General features: G+C 31.1%; 1 protein-coding gene across 2 annotated transcripts; it reads right to left on the bottom strand.

The window, feature by feature from the left end:
* Positions 1-468: 468 nt before the first annotated feature.
* LOC144849188 (CCR4-NOT transcription complex subunit 4-like) lies at positions 469-15183 on the bottom strand. 2 transcript variants are annotated; one of them, XR_013613955.1, is made up of 18 exons: positions 14992-15183; positions 13377-13455; positions 12389-12457; positions 12123-12235; positions 11501-11590; positions 11275-11335; positions 10611-10697; positions 10133-10297; positions 9078-9145; positions 8344-8481; positions 7384-7859; positions 6674-6964; positions 5594-5869; positions 5153-5260; positions 4895-5002; positions 4374-4463; positions 1108-3271; positions 469-1053 (listed from the first exon to the last, which is right to left on the bottom strand). XR_013613955.1 is itself a non-coding variant. In XM_078706221.1 (17 exons), the coding sequence occupies exons 2-17, from the start codon at positions 13401-13403 to the stop codon at positions 3264-3266; spliced, it is 2175 nt and encodes a 724-aa protein (XP_078562347.1). In that variant the 5' UTR covers positions 13404-13455; positions 14992-15183; the 3' UTR covers positions 469-3263. The 2 variants fall into 2 exon arrangements, 1 of the variants encoding a protein (XP_078562347.1); XM_078706221.1 differs by having other exon boundaries at positions 469-3271.
* Between the last annotated feature and the right edge of the window lie 1767 nt (positions 15184-16950).

Genomic DNA, 16950 nt, shown 5'->3' with positions numbered 1-16950 from the left:
AACAAATGCAAATGCTTTCTGTCGACCCGTCTGTGTAGTCGAATGGATTAATCATTATATTTAACAACATACTACAGTATTTGCATTATATTTCTTGAATAATAGTAAATGTGTACATTTTTTATTTGATTTTGAAGAACGTATTCATTTATTTTTATCATTTGAATGGGTACCCGAACCAGAATTAGTAGTCAATTAATTTTAGGATCTGCCCAATGTATATTTTCTCTCGACATTCACTAAGAATTTAGAAAAAAACTAATGTGGCACTCAAATTTCAGAATTAGCATTATGAAACTGATCTTATTAAGGGCATTTATACACAAGTGCTCTGCTAATAAGAAGTTCATGTAAACACTTGTTTTGATTTGCAAAAAATGCATAATGATGATGCAAAGTTGCCCCATTGACTAACTAAACAATCTCTTAAACAAAGTATTGAAACATAATAATCAAGCTATATACCAATTCTGTCGTGTTCTGCATATATGAAGGGTTTATTTGCACATATCTGTGATTTTACCCACATTTCAATTCCGGTTTTAATTAAAAACGAAACAAAAATCATTCTTTTAATATGTAATTCATAAATATTCCTTTTCATAATTAATCGGAAATATGGATGTACTGTAGCAATGTTAAAGTAAAACAAGGTATTGCAATTTCTAATTGTTTTCATTGTAAATAGAAATAAACAATTATGATGTAACTGAGTAATGTCAACTAATGATGTAGAGAACATGCACTTCATCTTTGTGTCATTGACTATTTACCATCTGGACTGATATCAAATTGATTGTTTAATTAAGTACAAAAAGTATATGCCTGTAATAATAATTTGTCGTCTGCTAATCAACAAGCCTAGCTAATAGTGGATTATTGTGTATAGGGCCAACATAATCAAATCATTGCCTATTGTTATTCCATCCCAAATTAAACATGTGTCCAGTATTTCTACATTTCTGTATAATATAATAATACTCATACATTTTATTATTCATGTGTTTAAACTGAAACTCACATCTTTTTCGTTTTTACTCACTCACACACACACTGACGACAGTCATTGGTACAACTCACATCTTTTTCGTTTTTACTCACTCACACACACTGACAGTCATTGGTACAACTTACTACCATTTTAACACTCTTATTCTTATAAACTGTTATATTATGTATAACAACAATCAATGTACACAATCCATATTTTATTGGAAACAGGGGAGGGGTACAATACTATGCCAAGTATCCTAACAAGTATTACCTTTAAAATTAAATATTGCATAACCCCAATTTGAACAAATACTGTAGTAGAATGTAATTTGATTGTCAAGAAGACATATTACACCTTTTTAGGTTAAAAGATTTATACAGTATTTTAATTTAAATTGTCTTTATAGCCTAAAATATGTGAAAAACATAAAAGGGATGTAGTATCTCTTACACCCATTGAGATGCTACAGTATTTCGTATGATAAAGGTATAGCATAAGGATGAAAACCACACATTGAATGCAATATTTCAGAACAATTTGCAATCCTGTTTCTAACAAAACCTGATCAAAATCTAGTTTGTACTATAATGTTGTATTCTAATATGTGTTGCCGCCAGTGTGTATTGCACATGGTTACTGTTTGCATCTACAAACAATAATCATTTAGAAGAAGTTATTAAGTATATTTTCATAAGAAAAATAAATAATACACATTGCATTAGTATACTGTACTTGAGTAGGATAACTTATATTTGTGTTTCATTCCAGTTTCACAGATAAAATTAATAACAAGTTATGCAACTAGATAAATTATGTTATTTTGTCAAGATTATTTCAGTAAATAATAATTGAAACAATATTAATAACAAAATAAATTAAGATGCAGTTTAGTTCATAATATACTGCACTGAGCATTCAATTATTTAGAATGTATGACTATACATTTGTTACCATCTTAAACATTTTATCAGCATATTTTTGTACAATAAAGGAAAATCAATTACATAAAAAACTGAAATTATGGAAAAATAACATGTATTATTGTTATAAACTAATCATGTATTTCAATGAACAGTATTTTAATAGGTTTTCTTAATTAAAACCAAGTTCAATCATCATTATAATAACACAAAGAGTGGGCACCAATCAAATTTAAAGCATTATTATAAGATAATTTTGAATATGGTGAAAAAAATATGTTAAATAAAAATATGGTACAGCTGAACCACTATGGTACATAACAAACCATTAAATAGGCAAGTACATGTAATATAGTTTGATATAACACCTACAAAGATCTTTGTCATTTAATTGGAGGATTGTTGGTCACATGATATTCAATAAATAATCTATGAAACATCAAGATTGCATTTTTCACGACATGCAAGTGCAAATTTGTATTATGCACGTTCATTCTTGTTATTTGTGAACGCAATCTTTGACACGGCCAAAAAATCAGACCCATAGCCTAAAGGTTCGAGAGACAAATTTGGCAGACATAGAAACCATGAATATGACACAGAACTCAATCTGTTTTTGAGCGGATTTTATAGAGGTTTAGACATGGAAGAAAAATTGAAAAGTTGATGAATGCAATTCGATATGGGCTTAACCAATTATAAATCTAGTTAGTTAAACATTTGAAAAAAGTAAACTGGAACTAAAATAACTAAATTGTCAAGAGGACAGAAGAGGAGAGCAGCAAAGGAGATAATTTTTTAATGTATCCTCCAATCAAATGACAAAACAATCTACGCAAGATGTTTATATAAAACAATGTTTTTTTAATATAATCATGCAATGACAAAAATATTTCATTCGATGAAAGATGAAATGTTCTATTTTCACAATATTAAAATATTTGTACCATTGCACTTTAAGCATTTATTCTTTGTACGGTCTTGTTTATATTTTTGAGCAAAAAAAGAGGTCTCATCAAAATATGGTGTATTCTTCATGTTTATGTATATTTGTTTGACTAAATTGTTTTATAATTCAGTGGATACACTGAACTTGGTACAGAGTATTACAATCATGAGTAAAATACAAGACAAACATTAATGCTTTTGACATTTTGAACAAAATTAATAACTTTTTAATTTCATTTATTTATTCATTAACTTATATTCTTAGGATCTGCTAACTTTATACTTGATTAGGAGCATACAATTGTTTTATTTATTGTAATTAGTTCACAGGTATAACTTGTTATTAAGTTTGTTAATATCTACTTATACTTAAGGTCAGTTTTAGATCAAATCATCCATTTTCACAGATCTGTGAAGACAAAAATACAAATTTAATGGTGTAAACTAAGAAGCAGAATACAGTGTACTGTCACCTATTGATTAGTGTACCGAATACCTTGCTTCAATGAGTGAGCATTTACGATAGTGGATATGGAAATGTTCAAGGCTTACTCGCTCCATGGTTCTGGTGGTAGAATGAGTCTTAAAAAATAAGTACTACAAACCACAGGTCCAGTGTACACTAAATGTTTATGTGCACTTTCAAAGAACCTACTACAGTACATCTATCGAGATGAGTAAGGGGTTACACCGGTATTGTTGCTATCATGGACAGACAAAATAGGGTACCCGTATTGGCAGTAATTGAAAAGTGTAAAATTTAAGGCCACAGAACATTATAAATACATTAACATCAACATTAACAATGAGCAGGTAATGAGAGTAAATTATGTCACAAACAACGCCACAGGTCTGAAAATTATACTTTTGTAAATTGACTCGGACTACTGGGCCATGATTGCCATCTATATTTTTTTCACTATTGTAAATTTTCTCGTTTGTATAATTTGAATTTGTTATTTATTTACACTGGGTAACCTCTTCAGTCAAAGATTGGTGTCCCAGAGGGCCCAGTTATGATCAGTGGGTGTGTGTGGACTAGTACACCAGGGTAACCCTCTGCTCGTCTCGAAAGATGTACTATGTTCTTCAAAGTACACACAAGCTAGATGTGTACACTGGACCTACGGTTTACAGTCCTATCCGAGAAGACTCGTTCTACCATCAGAACCATGGCGCGAGTGAGCCTCAAACCCTTGCCGATATTATGGCTCAGAATTATGATTCTGCTGTCTTAACCACTCGGCCACTCACTTATTACATATTATTTATTTCGTCATTACGACCAACAAGCAATTTATTAAGAGGTTCTCTCCTGTTGAAATTGTTATCTATTCATCTTCATGGTTTCTTATTTTAATGGGGAAAACAGAAATTGAAACTAACATTTCATTTTTTTCCCCATTTAATCCTTGTATTTGATTGTATTACATTACCATATCATCAACCATCAACTATTCTGACATATATGAACAAATTAAGTTAAGCTTATCCATGAAGTAGATACTTACGTCCTGTTACTGTGTGCTGCTTGCTATTTTTACTTGGTTTTACTTGTGTGTTGTGTCCTGCTGGTGTACTATGTGATACCCAGTTAGCACCTTAAAAATTGTATAAACATTTTAATTGTGCTTCTTTAATATAAAAACATTTTATCTATTTTAAAGCAATATAAATCATACAAAACCAATCTAGAGTATATAGAAAATGTACTTGTTACAGTCACACCAGGGAAATGTTTCAATTATACAATCGACTATAAGCTTTCAAGACGAAAATTTTGGCAAAAACTAATGGTAACAAGCCTAACAAAACTACCGGTTGATGGCAGTCCATAACTGGTGGTGCTGTGCATATAGGTCAACCAAAGCAATTTAATTGTTTTATAGCATTTTTTCTTCCACTTTCTATTTATAGAGTTAAAGTGCTGTATTTACTTTTTATTTTTAAAAAGTAATATACTACTAATTATTAAACGATATGGACATCAGTTAGGTCCACCACCTTATAAACAAAATAAAAAGAACATTACCTTGTGAATTGAAATAGGTTGGGAAGAGATTATTAGCAATGGGACTGTCTGTTTCTGTTAATGTTTGTAGAGACTGCAACCAATGAGGTGGTTCTTCTGTTGATAAATCTGAAGATAACAATAACAGTAATTTATATTTTATGTACTGCCATTTCTTTGTTTTTTTAAACCAGAATGTATAAATAAAAGAAGCTTGCTACTTTTATTTAGTCTTGAACATGGTAACACCAAAACAATGTTCAAAATAATAATACTTACTATCTCTTTCATGATTATTTGGTACACTGGGAGGTGCTGCTATGCGAACTATTGCAGGATCTTGTGTTTTCCAAGAACCGGTACTATTTTCTTTTGAAACCCAGTTACCTAACATAAAAATACTGTTGTTTAAAGATGCATTGTCCACCAAAAATATTATAAAAAGATTATTAAAATCAGACTTTGAAATGCCATTTTGCAGTTTTAATAAAGCTATTACCTTTACATAGAAAAAAAAAGAACAAAATAAGACAGTTAAATTTAACCAAAAACACATTGTCTGATAATTTCACTATTTTTTTTCAGTGGGACAATATATTTTTAATTGTTGGCCCTGTAGGCCCTAGATGTTATTTTCAAAAATAAAATCAGTTAAAAAAGGGCCTTAATTCTGTATGTTCACAGCTACAGTATGAGACTAAATGTCAGTAATTTTCATACCAGTTGATTCCAAGGATGATTCATAATTTGCAGCACCAAAACTGATGTTAATATTGGGTAGTAATGCCCTAAAACCATCTTGCCAGCTTTTAAGATCGGATACATGGTTCTGTTGTCTGCTGTCAGCTGATTGGCTATTGTGCTGCTGAGACTCATGAAATATATGATTTGAGAATCCTGGCAGTTGATGCTGTTGACCAAGGCCAGGGGGAGCTTGACTGTTATTTACTTGGTTTTGATTCATCTGCATTAAACTCAATATTTTACTACCACCACCTAATAGAAAACAGTAAGCATTGTTGATACATAAAGTGCTAAATAATGGCCATGCCCCCACTTTAGCCCTCCGGGCCTATTTCAAAACCAGTTGAAATTGTTTCTCCGCAATACAATAAAATAAAGTTGATAGTTTTAAGTTTTTGTGCTTCATAATGGTTATTCCCCCACTTTTGCCCTCTGGGCCTATTTAAAAACAAACCAGTTGGAATTGTTTCTCCGCAATACAATAAAATAAAGTTGATAGTTTTGAGTTTTTGTGCTTCATAATGGCCATGCCCCCACTTTTGCCCTCTGGGCCTATTTCAAAACCAGTTGAAATTGTTTCTCCGCAATACAATAAAATAAAGTTGATAGTTTTAAGTTTTTGTGCTTCATAATGGTTATTCCCCCACTTTTGCCCTCTGGGCCTATTTAAAAACAAACCAGTTGAAATTGTTTCTCCGCAATACAATAAAATAAAGTTGTTAGTTTTGAGTTAAAATGTATATTTTTGCAAATTAAAAACATAAAATATAAATCAATTTAAAGAATGAACAAATTAGTATCTATAGATTGATCAGAGTATCTAGAATTAAAATTTGATCATAATATGCATATAATCAAAGTATATGCCGGCAATATATGTTTACAACAAAATATCTAAGTTTGTGTTACCTATTAGATTTTATAAAACCTTATGTATAGCTTTGCTATTTAGTTCATTCACTCTGCTCTAATCTAACCTGCCAAAATATTCCCCATTCAACTAATAAACTAAATACAAATTCAACTTCATAAATTAAACAATATTACATTACTAACCTGGTGGATGTCTGCTGGGTATTGTGAAAGGACTATGATTTGATGGTTGGCTCCCAAAACCTGGTGGGGGTTGTGTTAAGCCTGGTGGCTTTTGTGGCTGATGCTTTAGTTGCATTTCTGTTGCAAGTAAATCGGCTAAACCCTTCTTAGATTCTTTAAATGGATCAAAGTCCAATTCATCTTCACTGTGATTATCTTCCTTTTCATTGAGAAAACCAAAAGCTTGCTGCCAATCTGTTGTTGAACTTCCTACCGGCAAAGAATCAGAACTCAATATGCCTTCACTCCAATCTGTGAATTTACAAAATAAATTGAATTACAATATAAATCATATCTGAAAATATAACAATAAACAAGCATACAGTATTTTAAATCATTTACTATTTAGTTTTTCTGCATTTTGTTGTTAATTTTTATGTTTCATTTTTTCAATTTAAACACAGACTGTCCAACTCAAATGTGAAGATTGGTCAACTTTTTATTAATGATACGTCTCAAATAATGTTTTCAAAATTGATTTCACTGTCAAAAGACATTTTTTTAAATTGCATATTTTTATTTTTTTTCAAAACGGAATAGCATATTTCTAATATAATTCTATTGATCATTTAATTTTCAAGTTCCAATTAAAATTACATTTTACACATTCTGAGACATTTCTGCTTTTTAAAAAAATGTTTATAATTTAAAATTTAATTTAGTTTACATACCTTGAGGAGCTATTGGATGTATACCTAAGGAGTTTGAAAGTGCTGGTGGCGGTTCAAGAGCTGGTGGTTGAGATGGTGGTAAATTTGTCATCCGATGTAAATTTTTTGATGGCATGCCAGAGCTGGGACCAAAAAGACCATTCTCGGAGAAGAATGAAGAAGTTGTTCTGGTTGATGTAAATGGAGATATAGTTTGTGGAGGTGATGGATTATCATTCAACAATTGACAATTATTTGTCGGCCTTGCTGACATCATGAATGATGGCAACTCATCTTGACCTGGTGATGAAGCTTGCTGTTGTATATTAGTAGGTAACACTTCTATGTAATTATTATGTTCAACAGTCTCTGGACTAGTTTCTGTTGGTGAGAATCTTTCATTCTGCTTTATATCTCGTTGTAATGTAGGCCATGCTTCTTTTGAGTTTGTACTTGGAGGGTGTGTTGTTGCCAATGGTGGAGAGCTCTGCTTTGACCTATGGTATGAATAGACGTATCGAATAACAGTTACATACAGTTTAATAGAAGCTATAACCGCAATACTCCAGTTCTCACTATATCACTGATATGAGAGGGTTTCCTTCAGTATTTTTTCTTTTAAGACATGCCTCCTCTAAAATGTAGCTGTAAGCAATGACTTTTAAAATATTTATTCATTTCGAATCAATTATAGCTCCTCAGAATAAAAGTTAACCCCCATTTAAAAAATGTATTATGGAGGAAAGACCTGTAGATATGAATTCATGTACAATATTGGCAGATCAGATGTTGTTGCATTACCATAGTCTCTTTTGATTATTCACGCCTGATTATCCTCAAAATGAGAATATGTTCTTGCTCAGACTATAATCTTTCACAAGTCAAGCACAACCCTGATATTCTTCATATTTATGAGAAGCAACAACCATACTTTTCTTATCCCCCCAAAAAAATATTTATGCATACTTGATCTAGTATTACCTTGTTAAAGAAGAAGCTCTTGGTCTTTCTGAGGAAAATGACGCTGTTGTGTTATTTGTTGAGGCTTGAGAAGGTACTGCACTATTTGATTGGTTAAACATATCATGAATCAATTTTTGCTCATATTCTTGATGTTTTCTGTAAGAAAAAAATGATAAAAACTACTAATTCTTAAATTCACAAAAAAAGCAACACAATGTTTAAAGATAATGCATTGTAGCTTGGTACTGGGCGTGCACATGGGGTTTCATCAATCAAATCATCAATGTTGTTAAATAATTCAATAATATTATGTCAAAAAGCAACAATTTGGATGTAACAAAAAAAGAAGTTGTCAGTTTTGTCGCTGCATCTTTGCTTGACAAGTTCCAGTGCTATTTACAACTCTCTATAAATGGTAAGAGTGCCATTTCTTCTCAGCATTTTTTCATCTCAGCCCCAATATAGTTAGGGTGGGTATTCTCAAATCAATTTTATATAGGTCTAAGCCACAGTTAATTCTGTTGCTTCAGATATCTTAACATCATCCGGTGGATAAATTGCCATTTCAAACCTTCTGAACAACAAACAAATTCATCCACCCCAGATACATTTTCTTGGTTCTTTTTTCAATATTTAAAGCAAAATATCATTTCTCTTTGAAGAAAAAGTAGAAATCTTTCATGCGCTGCAAATATTGTTTACATTCAGAAGATTTGACACGTATCACAAGAAATATGAATAATTATGAGTACCCCATTTGCATGTCCTCTTTTGTGAAACTTGCTGTTCCTTCACCTAATTCGTGTAAATACATACAATCCTATAAAACAAAATATAAATGTTTCACTCGTCAAGTAAGGTACTACAGATTTCATGGTGACAAAAACAAAAGCTGTCTAGGTATGTTTTCCAATAGACAAATTTGTTTGTTTGTTGACCTGACAGTCATTGTGATAATTCAGTTATTCAACATGATAAACAAACAAAATATTAATGTATTTAACCATCAGCATGGAATTTTTTTTCTAATTGTAAGCTTCTGTCAAAATGTTGATTGATGAAATAAAGTTTCCACTCATAGCGGAGAAGTGTTTAGCATTAGCCCAGCTTAAAATCTTTGACATTTTCACCATTGTACTAGGATGGCATCAGTAGCTGATAACAGTGTGCGATCTCATCCTTCCAGTTCCAGGCAATGTTTAAAGATGTATTGTTCCCCAAAAAAAATGAAGATTAATAAAAAAAAGCCTTTGAATAGGCAATTTCAGTTTTAATAATAAGGTAATCACTTCTGTAGAAAAAAATTTAAAAAATGTTTTCATTTATAAAAAGACAAAATAAAAAAAACTGTTAAATCAAACCGAAAAACCCATTGACTTTCAGTCAATTTGAATAATTTTTGCTTTAATTTTAAATTTTCAGGTAAATTTTTTTTTCGATCCAATATTTTGTCAAAGTGAATAAATATTATGTGACATTAAAATGGCATATTTAACAAAAACATTAAAAAAATATTCTTTCAGGGGGACGTTATATCTTTAAATTCACATTTCCACGTTTAAAAAGACAAAATAAAGGATGATACTTGCTGGAGCCTGGGAGAAAATGAAAAGATGTCCAAAATTGAGAGTATAAGAGTGGTCTAAAAACTAGATAACTTAACTTTTGTTATTAAAGATAAAATAAACAGCTGATTATTTTACAATCACCGTGTCTAAATATCTCCAAATTTGTTGTATTTTTCATTATTATTTCTCGTTATCAAATTCATCTATCTACTTTAACAAAATCAACAGATTGTTTTTACCTGTTTGGGACAAGACATATTTTTTAAGAAATTACTACAATATTTTGTAGTTCCAAGAGATGCCTTTAATGTTCTTCCATCTACATGTACATTGTTAACTGCTTGTATTGCTCTCAATGCATCTTCTGCTTTTTGATACGTCACATAAGCGCTGGCACTTGGGCCCTTTCAGCAGGAAACAAGAAAAATTAATTACAAAAACATTTATCATAGCACCAATTTACTACACTACATCAACTACTAACTAAAATAAATAAGATACTTCAAATTTTCAGTTGTAAAACAAGATGTCTAATTGGCTGTCAACATTTTACAGATGATGTCTATTGTAGTAATATTTGTATATGTACATATTTTCTGAATTATAATTTGTTGTACATCTCTCTGAAGAAAGTGGTGACTGCTAGAGTAAGAGATAATATTATTAGTATGAAAAAAACATAAAGTAAGTGTGATAAAAAAAGTAATTAAAATTTACCCCTTGTCCAGCATAAGCTGTATTTTGGTTGACGACAACTTTCATTATTTTACCGAATTTACCAAAATATTCTTGCTTTCTCAAAACCTTAAAAAACACAATATAACATTCATGTGTCTGGTAATATACAATTTTTATTTATTGTTTAGCTAACCTACAAAGGAATAGGACATTGTTAGTAGAATATAAATACATTTATTATTAAAGAGAAATAACCATTTTGAAAAATATACAGTATATCATGGAGGTATTACCTCCATGGTATATATTGAGTCACAATAACATTCAATAGTCTTTATTTAATTCTGTACATTGTTTTGGTCTGTTCTTTCTTACAGTGAGGGTACTTTTTTCTCTGGATGTTGTTACTATCTACAAATTATGATTTATTCTGAGGTATTCTGTTTCGGTTACTCTAGCTTAACAGGTACCGCCATAGGTACATAGGCATATAGATGAATAGTTTGTCAGCTATTGACGCTGTCATCCAAAATGTGATCCAAGTGAAACTAACATTCTTTTTGGTGACTGAAAGTGACATAGCTTAGATTCAAATATGACTTATCAAATAATTTTTTAAATCGGGTCTGGACAAAAGGCCATTACTTCCTTTAGAAAACACATGGTTTACCATGAATCTAACAAAGAATAATGCAGTACATACCTCATTATCAGCTAGTCTTGTTGAAAGACCAACAACAAATACTAGATTTTTCTGTACAACCCTATGAAAAGAAAGATGGTAAGTAAACAGCTATCATTGTAAAGAATGAGGTTAGAAGAACAAGTGTGAATGCATTCCAATTATGTATTAATAAGCCTATCCACTTCAAAACAAACCAACTTTATTGCCATTTAAAGTGTGTGGAACATTCAAGCAAAAATAGTACCTGACACTAGCAAGGTGTTTCCTATTCTCTGATACTTTTTGCCGTCTTTGATGATCTTTCTGCTTTTTTTCATTCTTTATCCTTTGTAACCTACAATTAATGATAAAATAAGTGAAGTATCAAAGTTAAAAAGTGCATTTTTGGTTGCGCATTCTTATACTGTACTGTATATGGAAGGTTGTTTCTTAACTTAGCAGAGCAGTATAAAAATGCTCTGTAGTCTAATGCTTTTTTGGTACAATGAGGTGATTTTGAGATTGAATACTGTACATTTAGATTTAGAATGAGCATTTATTGAAAGAAAATAAAAAGTAAGATTAATGTTTTTATCTCATCTGATATTTAAAGTTTTCCATAAAAGTGAACTTAATAAAAGAATATAAAATAAAAATAGTAGTATACACATCAACTGACAAAATAATTAATAAATTTGATTGAGCTAACATTTTAATAATATGGTTTGGGAGTATGTATTCCATACAACAAATCTCTAATGAATACATACATTAGAGTATATGAAAATCAATTCATGGTCTTTCCAAATAGCATACAGTATTTTCTTTCTGTAATCTCTTTCTAAATTTACTGTAAATGTTATTAAAATATTTGAAAACAGTCGTACTCTTCTTCTGTCAGTGGTTTAAAGTTTGCCGGGTGTTCTTGGTAAACTTTCCTACATGCAGGACACAAACCATTTTCGTCTGTACGGATACGATGCCAGCAAAAACGACAAATCTATCAAGTAATTTAAAGTGAGAACCTTGTGTAAATAATCATTTTTATTTAATTTTAAAAGATGCACCTATTTTATTACCTATATTATGTTAACTCAACATCTGACAGTTAATATAATGTGAATTACTATTAATATTCCAAAATATAACCTACCTGATAACCACATGTACAGGGAAAAAAATTCACATCATCTATTTCAAGAGTTTCCATGCACAATGGACACTAAAAAAAACAAGATTAAAAACATAGTTTTATACTTTTCCTTTCAGTTTCAAATCATACTGTAAACAAAATCATTTTTAACAATTGTCAAAAACCAAATGTAACTCTTACAACAACAGGCAAAACTAAAAGTGTTGTACAATTTTGGTATCAAAATTTTTATATTTTAAATTTTTGCGTACATAATTTTATTTATTTATTTTTTTGGGGGGGGGGGGGGGCACCTAAATTTCAAGCAATGCTTATGAAGAATGTACAGTACAGTATGGTTGTTAGCTCTTCTCGTCAATTTGAGATTTAAAATGTGTTACAAATGAAACAAAACCAATTTAAAATGTACAGTACTTTACTTTTTTAATTTAAACTGTTACCAGCTTTTTTTAGATCTAATTTAAGGTAACAAACTACATTTAATGTAAAAATAAATACTGTATGGTCATATTGCGGTAACTTTTTTTCATATACATAAACGATTAAAAATGTTAAAAATAAGTTGATTCTAATAATTTAAGCGGCCCGCTATAAATCCCAATATGCATTGCATGGACTGATATTTTAGTTTTCTTCTGTGATTCCCCTACTTTTAATCGATCATGAAGGCCAAAAACAAATAGAAGAATTGTAACTTTTCAACTTTTATTATATAATTAACAAATGCAGCAACTAGACAACATCAGGCTAGGTCTATAACAAGCGTAAGATGTCCGTACGTTGCTGCTGTTTACATTTGCATACGTACATTTAAGACAAGGAATGATCTGGTTTATTGTTTTTAAAGTCATTATTTGTACACAAATTTGTATACAAATAATAGGGAATGGGTGTATAACCTGTGTACTGTACAGGCATACCAGTATTGGGATGTTATGTAAAGAAAAAAATGGATGATGTGAAAGTGGTCTATGGTTGGATGACTTACATCAGCTGGTTCGTCATTATTAATCATCTTTAAATTCTTCAGAATGTAACTTTTTTGATGAAATTAATCTCAAATGCTCCTGTAAAATAGTTAATAATGTAATTAAAAAGATTAGTATCACTTAAATCTACTGTAGGTTATTTTAAAGAGATCATAGCTAGATGTCTGATACTAACTATGCTATTTTCAAAATATAAAGTTACATGCACAATTTTGACCCTATCAAAAATTAAAAAAACCATTTACAAACATAAAATAAACAATTTAAAAATCAAGGAAAAGAAAAGAAGCATTACATTTAATAATGGATTAAATTGCATTAGAATATCTCATCTATTAATTTAAATACAACATTTTAGATACAGTATGTAACAACATACAGTAGTCTCAGTAAAAACTAATTTAATAAATGAGTGACTTAGTAGACTAGGACTAAAATACCTCAGCTAGACTAGCTGTAGGCCTAGAAAATAATAAGGCCTAGGTAAGGCTAGGCCTCTAAAAAGGTGCCCTTATGGCAACATGGAACTCAACCCAACTCAACTGTGTCGACATAAGCGCTCCAAGTAACTTGAACGCACTGACAGGCACCCACAAAATTCGACATAAAGTTGCTTTAAGTTGCCCATCTTCTACTTTTTTCGGAATTGAAAATGGATGGGTAACCGCGATCAGTTTGATTTTACATATATAAGCACTCACGCATACTGGTTTTTATACAAAAATGAATCACGTCGTGTGCGCCATAAGGTAACCAAGACTAGTTACAATCAGTTCTAGTGTCGACATAAGCGCTCGACCTAGGCCTAAGCGCTCTTATTTTGTTACAGTAACCAAATTATTGATCGTAAGTGGGACCCACATCCTGTGTAGCAGCAGTCATGCAGTCTTTTATTTTATTCTTTTTCTCTTTTTTTGCTAATAAAAATCTAGGCATAGCAGAAACAGGCCTTAATCAGTGGTTTAGTACAAGCAAGAAAAACTAGATTTGAACTTGTCATTTGTTGATGAGTACTGAGTGGTAGTTTAATCCGCACAAAAAAATCCACATGCACCTACGTTAGAAAATACAGAAAGAAAAAGATTCATCATTTTAATGTTGATAAAACTATTAATAAAATATTTTATAATTCTTTTACATATAGGCCTAGGCCTAGTTTATTACATTTGTATCACGAACCAGTGGAAAGAACACCTTTAATTTATTTTATGGTGAACAATTATAAATCCAATTCATTTTCGTGGACCCGAACGTCTTTCCTTTTTATAATTATTTTTAGAATGGGCCCGATCGTCTAGTATAATTACAGTTGGGCGCGAACATCCACACAGTTGAGCTCGAACGTCCACACGCGTTGGTACCCAATCGTCTTGGAATAGGCCCGATCGTCCATCAATCATGTAGGCTATGCCTACTAGGCCTATTCTAGCCTAGGCCCTAGCTAGTAGTAGTAGTCTAGGTAGCCTAACTAGGCCTAGCCTAGCCTATTGTAATGTTACTACAAAACAAACCTATAAAATGTAATAAACAATGTATCACATTCACATCTCTCCAAACTAAAATTATGATAGTAATTTTCACATTAAAATATGTATTATTTACAGATAAACTTACTATTACTTTTTGTTAGTATATTGTCCAATTGCGGGAAATCAGCAACAGAATTTCTAGGCCTACACACCACCGTCGTACATAAATACAATCGATGTACGTACACATAAACGTACGTAGTATGGTGGGAGGAGGCTAGTACTCTGCTGTGTGTGTGTGTAGAGAGGCTAAGTACAGTAAAGCCCGGATGTACACACAGGTATCATTGATTGTAGAGGGCGTATGCTACAAAATTAGCATCCTGGAAAGTTTCTTCTCAATATGAATGAAGTTATATATTATTTACAAATCAGCCAAATTAGTCAATAAAATACACGTAATTAGTCAACAACGAAAACACAATGTAAAGTAAAGTTTGTTTTATTCCTGAATACTTCAGTAATAAATAATAGAGCAGCAGTCATGAACTTAACATTAAAATGGACTTTTCTTAACGGGCCCCACTCTAGATAGATGTGCAAATTAATGTTTGGGGATATTTATTTTCCATTACTTCATTGACGATTATTTGTGTAGACACATTTTTAGAAGGTGAAAGAATATCCATGTTTGCAAGTTATTTATGTGCATAAATCAAGAATGATTATGTTATAGATAGTCATGTATTGTAGTCATATCTGGTTTATTTATTTCACATTAACTCAAAGTGAATGATATATTGTCTGTCCCCTGAAAAAAATAGTTATTTTTGTTGAATATGCCATTTTAATGTCATAATAATTATTCATTTTGACCAAAAATTGGACCAAGAAAACAATTATTTACCTGAAAAACTGTAATTTAAAGCAAAAAATATTCAAATTTTGGATTCCAGCCAATGGGTTTTTGGCTGAGTTTAAACATTAATTTTTCAGGGTTTTTTTTCTACAGAAGTGATTAACTTTGTAACTAGAAAATGGTCTATATCGAAGTCTGATTTTATTAATCTCCAATTTTCCTGTTTTTTGGAGACGAAATACATCTTTAATACATGTTTTCAGGTCGATACGGTATGTATTGTGGGATAAATGCATATTTATTTCAGATGTGCAAATGAGAAGTTTCCGCCATGATTTTCTGCCAAATTTTTAGTGTGAGCTGCAGGTGCCCGGAAATTGGATTAATTTATACTTCGAAAAATGAAACAAAATATGTAAGTCTTCAGAACGAACCAGCCCTACAGTACCATGGTGGATAAGCTAAGACAATTTTGAAAAATAGAGCGGCTAGGTGCCCAGAAATTGTACTTGTAGTACATATAATTTATATATGAAACTTATAGGTCTACATTACCAGCCATGGTTGAGGCTGTGCTAAGAACATTTTGAAAAATAGAGTTGCTTGGTCACCGGAAATTGGACTTATACAGTGCTTTGAAAATGACAGGCCTTGTTTTCTTTTTATAGCAGATGAAACTAGAAAACTTAGATCTTGAAATCTGAGATTTCTAGACACCCCAAACAAAATGTTGACACTGTTTAAAATTGTTGCTTGTGACACCCATGATGCTTTGTTTAAAATTGGAAAGAATGGAAGAAGAATCATTTTTGCTGCTTAAATTACCATTTTGACAATATTACCCCTAGGTGAAAGTCTATGTATTATGCCTATTTGTAAATTATTATTGGTTTAATTAAATAAAGAGAGATTTTAATTTAAATCAAATGGAAACTACTTAAAATCTGTGATATCTAATGAAAATGACAATGAAACTCAAGTATGCCAGCCTTAAGGCTCATTTACACTAGGATAACGATGGACGATAACTATATAAGCATGCATTTTTTAAAACTATATGATAATCATTTATGCTGTCTTTGATAATAATAATAATATTTTTAAAATTCCAACCAAATGACCTCATGATAAATAAAAACAATAAAATCGTTGTATTGTCACGATATTATTGCTCTTACTAATCATGACACCATTTGATTGGACGTGTGAAAATATCATTTTCATCAAAGGAAGCATAGATGGTTA

The sequence above is a fragment of the Antedon bifida genome, chromosome 7, assembly GCF_963402885.1.
Source record: "Antedon bifida chromosome 7, ecAntBifi1.1, whole genome shotgun sequence".
Taxonomy (NCBI): Eukaryota; Metazoa; Echinodermata; class Crinoidea; order Comatulida; family Antedonidae; genus Antedon; species Antedon bifida.
This window is presented reverse-complemented; position numbering and strand designations above follow the sequence as displayed.